General features: G+C 33.6%; 1 protein-coding gene across 2 annotated transcripts; it reads left to right on the forward strand.

The window, feature by feature from the left end:
- Positions 1-4,539: 4,539 nt before the first annotated feature.
- Positions 4,540-8,026, forward strand: LOC113713342 (amino acid permease 3-like). 2 transcript variants are annotated; one of them, XM_027237055.2, is made up of 7 exons: positions 4,540-4,678; positions 5,705-5,831; positions 5,935-6,168; positions 6,292-6,385; positions 6,473-6,687; positions 6,814-6,953; positions 7,070-8,026. In XM_027237055.2, the coding sequence occupies exons 2-7, from the start codon at positions 5,705-5,707 to the stop codon at positions 7,721-7,723; spliced, it is 1,464 nt and encodes a 487-aa protein (XP_027092856.1). In that variant the 5' UTR covers positions 4,540-4,678; the 3' UTR covers positions 7,724-8,026. The 2 variants fall into 2 exon arrangements, with proteins under 2 accessions (XP_027092856.1, XP_027092855.1); XM_027237054.2 differs by lacking the exon at positions 4,540-4,678 and having other exon boundaries at positions 5,418-5,831.
- Positions 8,027-9,440: the final 1,414 nt, after the last annotated feature.

Genomic DNA, 9,440 nt, shown 5'->3' on the forward strand with positions numbered 1-9,440 from the left:
CAACCTTTGATACTCTGACTTGTCTGGCATGCTCGATTTTCAGATGGGTTTGGCTTTTTCTGTTTATAAATTTCTATTTTAGTCATTTTCACAGAAGATATTGTGATTTTAACCTCCCATATGCCAATTTTAGCTCATATGAGTTATCTAATTTGGTTGTACATACGCATTCACAATATATCTTTTGTTATAAACCAGCTTTGAGTTGCTTATAAAGATCTTTGGATTACGCATAAGCATCTGATAATTTGATTTGCTTACAATTAATAAATTTATTTGTTGACAGTTAATCAACTAAAAAAGCTTATCCAAATTGATAGATCATGCAAATTTTGTCTCCTTTCAAGAAATTCAAGTAGTTATTTTTCTTTTTTTTTTCTGGGTTGGCAAATTAATAAATAGAGTGAGATTCCTAAATATATTTTATACATACATATATAATTACAACAATCTCCTTCAATTTTATCCCCAATTACAAACCTGAAAATAGTAAGACTTGTCTCAGCCCAAAATGCAAATTTTGGCATGTTTGAGTTGCCTATTGATCGTGCACATTTATTGGATACGTTTTCTGTTTTATGCTATTTCTAGATTGTTTAGGAAATAGATCTTCATTTACACATATGTTGCATAACCAATCACATTTAGGATTAGAAATTTTACCCGCCAAGTATTTGATTAATTGGTCATTTTAGGTTTTACTTTTAGAAGGCAGAGTTGAATTTGTCATGTTCTTGGAATTAGAGTTCACAAGGGATTTACTTTTGTTTTGTCCCTTTTGCAGGTCTAAGACCCAGGTTCTGTGTTAAAAAGGAAATAGATTCAACATTTAATCGTTTTCTTTTTTCTTTTTCTAAAACTCCCAATAAAGTGTGCAAAATCTTAGCCTCATATTCTTGTTTGCCAGGGTAACCCTTAATTCGGTTTCAATTGATATCATGGTTAAAAGTCACGGTTGCGGTTGCGGTTGCGGTTTCGACGAGACGTAAATTTTTGAAATATTTAATATTCTAAAAATTGTAAAAAATATAATAAATAAAAATAATTTTAAAAAATTAGCAAAATAATAAAAATTCTAATTGACTCTGGATGACTTGCGGCAACTCGACCATTTCTATCTGTCTTGGAGACGTCTCGGTTAAGTTCTCGACTATTCATTATCTCGAAATTATCTCGTCTCAGTATCAGATCGGAAAGCCCTGTTCCGGTGATAACTCGGCCGAGTCTTTGAATCATGGTTGATATATTGTGCAAAGTCTCTCTCTCGCTCTCTCCGATAATTAAGGACTAACTCTACTTTATACCTTTGAACTTGCATTACTTTTTCACTTTGCACCCTAAATTTCAATTTTTGTACACTTTGTACTTTAAACTGTCAAGTTTATTCCATTTGAGTTCAATTAGTAACAATATTCTCAAAATTAATGAGATAAAGAATGTTAAAATTAATAACAGTGTATCATTTTATTCTAATTGTAATCTTGTGATTCCTTTTGACCACTTTACTATACCGTCATTGATTTGTATGGTCCTAATAATTAATATTATTAATAAAATGAACTAGATAAAGGACAATGCAAGTTAATGACAATGCATCATTTTGTATTTGTTGTGATACCTTGACATCTTTGGACCGCTTTCAGCATCTTATCATTGATTTATTATTTTGTGCTGTTAACATTATCATTAATCGGAATTAAATGGATTGCGAGTTTAGAGTACAAAGTATTTAAAATTGAGAGTTTAGCGTGCAAAGTGTCCAAAATTAAAATTTAGAATACAAAATGAGAAAATAGTATAAATTTAGGGGTGAAAAATGGAATTAATCCAATATATAATTATCTGCTTGTTTGAATTGGCTAGTTGTTAAAGAGTCTCAGATACATCATACTTTAAAAAGTATAGATAGAGAAAATACTTAGATGAACTCGGTTTATGACGACGCAATACTGTCGTATTTGTGCCAAAAATGAAAGAGTCGGACATGCGTGAATAATTTATTGGGCCACACTCATTCCAAAAACGAACATCTTTTGCCAGCTGATATTTTAATAGGATAAGAATCCAGAAAGACATTAAGAGAATGCGTATTGGTTTAAAAGCATCGGTCGTTGTAAGAGCAGCTGTAATTTGTAGCATTATTTAAGATTCGTATCATATGCCTACAGGATATTTTTCTTAATCTCTTTCACTTAGCTCATACCAAATTCTTAATCATAACCTTTTAGGATCTCAAAACCTATAGTGGGGTGGTCAAATATTCAGAAGCCTCAATTATAATGGTAGTTATTCCTTTGATTTATGCCAAGACGGACCTAACATTTTACTACTTTTAACTAAAAGTTGTATCGTCGCAATGGGGTGTAGCAAAGTGTAATACCCTTGATTATACCCTCTCGATCCCATGACAGGAGTATAATAGCCATGATGCATATTATGGCCTTTACACACATAATAGCCATGGTCATGGGTTCCATTTGACAATTCTAAAAGTTTTAAATTTTATGAAATATGTATTGTGAATTATTAAAATAAATATGTGATTGATTGTGGATTTATCCTATTATACTATGTAGAGCGTAATCTATAGTGAGAAAAAAATATAATGAAAGAGGGAATAATAAAACGATAATGTAGCATATGAATTACATTTAATAGAGTGTAATTCATTGTGGATACCGAAGTAATGATCAAATTAATACTTTTTGGGCTATAGTGTTGATACGAGTATTAATAACTACTTTACAAAAAAGAAATATTTATGAAACAAAGAGATTAGCTACGTGTGCAATGTTTCCTTGTGCCAAGTTGCTATAAATGCAACCACTGGCCGTTATTTAATGAAAAATGGAATTTGTATTTTTGTAAAGTAGAAGTTAATATCTATTAAGTCATTTGTAAATGAATACACGATGAAGCAGGACATAGAACTTACCTTCTAAATTGATATTTATTTTTTTGGTAAGTCAATGGAAATTCTTCCTTAGTTCCTTATATGGGGGTTTTTCTAATGAGTGCCCTACACACACTAATAATTATATAGACACTAATAATTATCAAGTATATATACACACTAATGATTAAACTTTCTCTTGCAATTATACACTTTCCCTAATTAATGCCTCTGCATTTATACACTTTCCCTAATTAATCTTATATACACACACTAATAATTATACTTACTCTTGCATTTATACACTTTTTCTAACTAATCCCTTTGCATTTATACGTTTATCATGTATACACACACTGATAATTATACTTTCTCTTGCATTTATACACTTTCCCTAATTAATCCCTTTGCATTTATACGCTTTTCTTAATTAATCTTATATTTAAAAAAATCTAACATTTGAAATATATCTTAATGGCTTCATTACATAGACCATATTTACAATATCATAATTCGAGAAAATTTTGAATGATGTTTCTAATGGGTGCCCTCGTTAAGATATATTTTAGGTGGTATATTTTTAAAAATATAAGATTAATCTGGGAAAGTAAATAAATACAAGGAAGGGTAGGTAAAATTAAATAAGGAAAGTATATAAATGCAAAAGAAGATAATAATTGTTAATATATGTATATATATGATATGTTAGGTAAATATTATGTGTGTTAATGAGTGCTCTTAGAAAAACGCAATTTCGAAATCTTAATAAGGTCTTCATTGAGCTGCATACCTGGAAAGTAATTAACAACCTAATTTTTGAATTAGTGCACTTCCTTTTGTCATGTTCTATTTTCGTGGATTGAAGAGAAATAGCATCTTCTTTGAGAGTAAATATAAATTTTATTTTTTAAAATAGCATTACTTAATTGCACAAAAGTTGAAATGTTGAGTAGGTAACAGATTTTTTCTTATCGAGAATTTTTCCAAAATGTAAATCTCTTTAATTTTCTATAATCCTTCGCAGATTTTGCAACAAACCAACGTTGTCCTTAGTTAATTAATACGTTCTTGTTTTCGTAGTTGTAAAGCTTGAGTTGGACTTTGATGGCATTTGGACAATTTCAATTAAAATTGGACAATGTTTTAAATGAAACATAGTGTCTAAATCAGTAAAGAACAAAGAGATAATTAATCAATCTCCAAAGATGAATAATGTCTGTTTTTCACAACCTTTCTTTCCTCAGACTTTGGGAACCAAATATGGGAATGAGATGCCCACTGTCCATCTAATGATTTATGCTTTTTAATCATCAATGGCTAATTTCTAAACCCCGTTTTTTGGACCATTCCAAGACCATTCAACAATAAAAGTATAAAATTTGAGTGATAAATTAAATCATTTGCTGCTTATTCATTTATTCATGCCACTACTCAGATTTTTTTTTTTTTATGGGAATGATTAATATCAAAGAACCTGATTCTGTTACAATAAGGATGGATGAGATTAAATCAATACACGGGAAAAGTTTTTGGTTTTTCTTTACTTGATTCAGAGGTCCTCTTTTAAAGAGACAGATTAAAATATTGTTTGAGTTCCTTAAGGGTACTACTATAAATATGCTTAGGAGATTGATCATACAACATACAACATCATAACGCCCTAATTTCCTCATCACTCTGCAATTCCTCAATCTTCTTCTTCTTATATTTAGACATTGCAAGCCCTTGAATTTGTTTGCTCAAGGAAACAAGAAGACAAAGAAATTGTAAAGGTCTCTAGTCAAGGTACATATTAATTTAGCACATCATTTCCTGAGCATTTATTTTTGTTAGGTTTTTAACATGTTACAAAAATTGAGCTCATTAAAAGTAGGTATGGCACTCAATTTGGATACTTGTTCAGTTAGGTTATGGCTAGTAATTCATACATCTCATGTAGTCTTAATTGCTTCAATCATTTTACAATTTTTCTTTTTCCAAAATTAAAATCTCTAGAACACTTTGCCATTTCTCTAGCCCCATAATGATAATAGCATATTTCTCATGGCCACTAAGGTCAACTGCTTATCACATCCATGCTTCCATATCTTATTTCTTTCCACAAAACAAAAACTCTTCACCAATTTTAGTTCTGCACTATGTACAAGTTGTTGTTAACTAACCATTTCAAGCTAAAACTTGGCATCCAAAGTAGTGGAAGGTGGGTGCACGGAAGGGGGCAGGGGACCTCTAATTTTCTGTGGAGGAAGATATTAGGCCTCTCTAAAGTCGTGGTTGGAAAAAAAATCTTTCCGAAATTTTTGAGTCCTTCCCATCTATGAACGGTGGAAGGTCGAAGGAAAACTCTTTGTTGCTCAAACTCAAGTGGAGATTTGACAACCGCGTATTAAATTTCCTTGGCTCTTTTTGAGCACGTGGCCTACCTGTGGCAACTATGACATGATTTTAACAATTTCACCCCTTCTTCTCCTCTTATATAAACCTCTTCTAGCATCTTCATAAATGCATCCTCCCATCCCAGAACAGCTCCTCCAATTTTCTCGTCTTTGAGTTAGGCCAATTCTAGTCTACTCTGCTGAGACTTTTAGTCCAATCCCACATCATTGCTTTTGACTCTCGAGAAGTGTATCACTCCTTTGTCAGTAGTATTAAGTACTGAACAATACAGTTAGGAACGGTCCTTTGATAGAAGAAATATCCGGACTTTGTGCAAGAAATTAATACAGAGCGGAACCTTTTGCTTTTCTTTGTCGTTTCATCCCTCAATTTATCACAAAACTCATTTGGTTTTCGGTTTCTTGAACACAAAAGATGGTGGAAAGCACAGCCCCAAAACAAGGTCCTCAGAACCATCACCAAGTCTTTGGTGTCTCAGTCAATGTGCCACCACAGGGTGGTTCCAAGTGCTTTGATGATGATGGCAAGCTAAAAAGAACTGGTACTTTCCCCAAATCAGTGAAATTTTTTCCTGTAATTTAGTGTGTGAACTGTGTGTAACTTGTTGCTGACAGTTCTGTTCTTTCACCTTTGGCTATTATTAGGGAGTGTTTGGACTGCAAGTGCTCACATAATAACAGCTGTGATTGGCTCTGGAGTTCTGTCTTTGGCTTGGGCAACTGCGCAGCTGGGATGGATTGCTGGTCCAACTGTGTTGTTATTGTTCGCCTTTGTGACATATTACACTTCTGTTCTTCTCGCGGCCTGTTACCGGTCGGGGGATCCTGATGGCGGCAAAAGAAACTATACTTACATGGATGCAGTCAGAGCAAATCTTGGTAATTTACTTTTCTTTTTGTTTCTTTTGTTTGCTGATTTAAGGCTTTTGAATGGTTCCAACTTTTTGTCTTGCAAAAGTTAGTATTAGACTAATCTTTACCTCGTCTAATTTCATATTTCAGGTGGGTTCCAGGTAAAAGTTTGTGGGGCAATTCAGTATATGAATCTTTTTGGAGTTGCCATAGGTTATACGATTGCAGCTTCTATTAGCATGACGTGAGTTCAAACTCAAGTATTGGTTTTTTTACTTCTAATTTTTTTTTCCTTTTTATAGATGTTGACGAATTTGATTTCTGATAACAGGGCTATCAAAAAATCCAACTGCTTTCATTCAAGTGGAGGAAAAGACCCTTGCAAAGTATCAAGCACTCCTTACATGATCATTTTTGGGGTTGTGGAAATCCTGTTTTCCCAGATTCCAGATTTTGATCAGATATGGTGGCTTTCATTTGTTGCTGCAGTAATGTCCTTCACCTACTCAACAATTGGTCTTGGCCTTGGAATTGGCAAAGTTGCAGGTAGATATAGTGCAAAGAATCTTGCTTTATGTTATGCTATTTGTTTATTGACTAAATGTGGAATTGGGCTCTAGCAATAAATAATAAAGTACTTGCTTACCTGTATTTCTGTTTAATGCTTTGCAGAAACTGGCAAATTCAGGGGAAGCCTCACAGGAATAAGCATTGGTACTGTTACTCAAACTGATAAGATATGGAGAAGCTTCCAAGCACTTGGAGCAATTGCTTTTGCCTACTCTTACTCCCTCATCCTTATTGAAATTCAGGTAATTTATCATTCCCAAGTCATCATCCCCATTGGACTAATTTTTTTCCTTTTCTTGGCTCAATCTTAAAGAAGAGATTAAAAAATTTTTTTTTTTTTGGTGTGTATTTATTGCAGGATACAATCAAAGCCCCACCATCAGAATACAAGACAATGAAGAAGGCAACTCTATTAAGTGTGGCAGTTACCACAATTTTCTACATGTCATGTGGCTGCTTTGGCTATGCTGCTTTTGGAGACCTTGCTCCTGGCAATCTTTTAACTGGATTTGGCTTCTACAACCCATACTGGCTTCTTGATATTGCAAATATTGCAATTGCTATCCATCTAGTTGGCGCATACCAAGTCTACTGCCAACCCCTTTTCGCCTTCATCGAAAAAACTGCCAGACGCTGGTTCCCAGAAAGCCAATTCATCACCAAGGAAATCGAAATACCAATCCCTGGATTCAAGCCATACAAGCTCAACCTTTTCAGGTTGGTTTGGCGATCAATTTTTGTTGTTATCACCACGGTCATTTCCATGCTCATGCCATTCTTCAATGATGTGGTTGGAATTCTTGGAGCATTTGGATTTTGGCCCCTCACAGTTTACTTCCCCGTGGAAATGTACATAGTTCAAAAGAAGATACCAAAGTGGAGCACCAGATGGCTCTGCCTACAAATCCTGAGCTTGGCTTGCTTGATCATTTCTGTGGCTGCTGCAGCTGGTTCATTTGCTGGAGTTGTTAATGATCTCAAAGTTTACAAGGCCTTCAAGACTAGTTATTGATTCGGTTCAGCTTCATCAACATCAAAAATACTTCAGGTTTCTGAAATTGACGAGGCAGAAGTGAAGATTAGGATTTCAATTCTCATTGATGTCCATAACAACAATCATAAAGGGGTATGGATAATACACACCTCTAATATTATTACCCTCTGTAGTTTACTTTGTTCTTACGGTTCCCCAAAATGGTGGATCCAATGTATGTATGTATTTGGAAGTCAAAACACGAGTCATCTTTCATGTCCCCTCTATGTAACTTTACCTGTTTCCATATGAATACAAATTCAATCAAAGCCTTCAAAGCCATTTTTTTTTCTCCTTTAATAGCAATTTTACAACCTTATCGAGTAAGTATCTAAATGTAAGAGACATGCAAAATATGTTCAAACTCTTGAGATAATTTTGATGCAATGAAATGAAGCAGATAGTAATTCTTTACTAGAAGCGCACTTCTTTAGTCTTACCATTGTCTTGACTACCAAAATCCATGTTTTGATAAAATTAATGAAATCTTGTCAACTTCTCCATTCGCTTGTAAAAGGAATTAGATACTGAAATCAAGAGATAATTCTATTGCATTTCTCCTGTGATCAGTCCATTATTGGTGCGTACCCATTAAAGAAGACACAGCCACTCAACAACTTGCTCCACTTGTACATAACCAAAACACAATTCCAGCCAGAGGCAGAGGCATATATTGCCACTAAGAAATTCAGTTTCTAGGCATTTAATCTTCCAGCGAGCAAGCTCAGGGTTTAGGTATAAAAAAGTACGAGTTCAGGTCCCGTCTGGTTTGCTATTTTTTGAAAATTTTGTAGAAAAATGTACTGTAATAATTTGATATATGCTAAGATTAAAAAATAAAGTGATTGTTTTTTAGCAAGTTAAAATTTATTCTCAAGCAGTAAAATGTACGTTACGATCAGTACAATAAAGCTGATCCACAAGGTGGAATCGGTAAAATAAACAATGAGACATGAACAACCAAAATCCAGCCAAAATTACAATCAAACTGTGGTTAAGGCCGAAATATGGATTGAGACAAATTCCATTCGCACATATTGGGTTGAGACTTAGTGACCCGTGTCAAGCACACCAACCTACTTAGGGTGGCAATTCCTGACACGACCCGAAAACACGACACGAATCTAACACGAAATTAATGGGTTTGGGTTGAGGTTTACGGGGTTCGGGTCAGAATCGGGTCGAACCCGATGAATCCGAAAAGAAAACAGCTCAATTCCGGGTTAACCCGTGGTGATCTGATATGACCCGTTTATGAATTAAAAATAATTTAATAAACATAAAAATTATTTTATCTAACTGAACTAAATCATTCTTTTTTTTCAAAGGCATTAATTACTTAATCCTAAATGAATTTATTTAACTTGTGTGAAGTTGAAATTATTATACTTGGACAAATAATATATTATGTTATTTTTTACTTTTATGCTGTTTTAATTTATTTTATATTTGGTTTGGGATAAAACATTTTTACGGTGTTTAATTTATTTTAGATTTGGTTTAAAATTATTTATTTAAATTTTTATTACTTGATGATGTAATTAATTTTATGAGAAATTGATTTTATTAGAAATTACAGTGATAAATTAATAAATTAAAATTAAGTTTCGGGTCATTTCGGATCGACCCGCCAACCCGAAATTTTTGGGTTCGTGTTAGGGCTGCAAACGAATCGAGCCGCTTGCGAGCCGCTCGC

This window comes from Coffea arabica, chromosome 10c, assembly GCF_036785885.1.
Source record: "Coffea arabica cultivar ET-39 chromosome 10c, Coffea Arabica ET-39 HiFi, whole genome shotgun sequence".
NCBI lineage: Eukaryota > Viridiplantae > Streptophyta > Magnoliopsida > Gentianales > Rubiaceae > Coffea > Coffea arabica.

Excerpts from the sequence above, each read along its gene's own strand:
- LOC113713342 (XM_027237055.2), top strand. The coding sequence starts at position 5,705 with ATGGTGGAAAGCACAGCCCCAAAACAAGGTCCTCAGAACCATCACCAA. Across the intron at positions 5,832-5,934 it reads TGGCAAGCTAAAAAGAACTG|GGAGTGTTTGGACTGCAAGT; the intron begins GTACTTTCCCCA and ends GGCTATTATTAG. Across the intron at positions 6,688-6,813 it reads TGGAATTGGCAAAGTTGCAG|AAACTGGCAAATTCAGGGGA; the intron begins GTAGATATAGTG and ends AATGCTTTGCAG.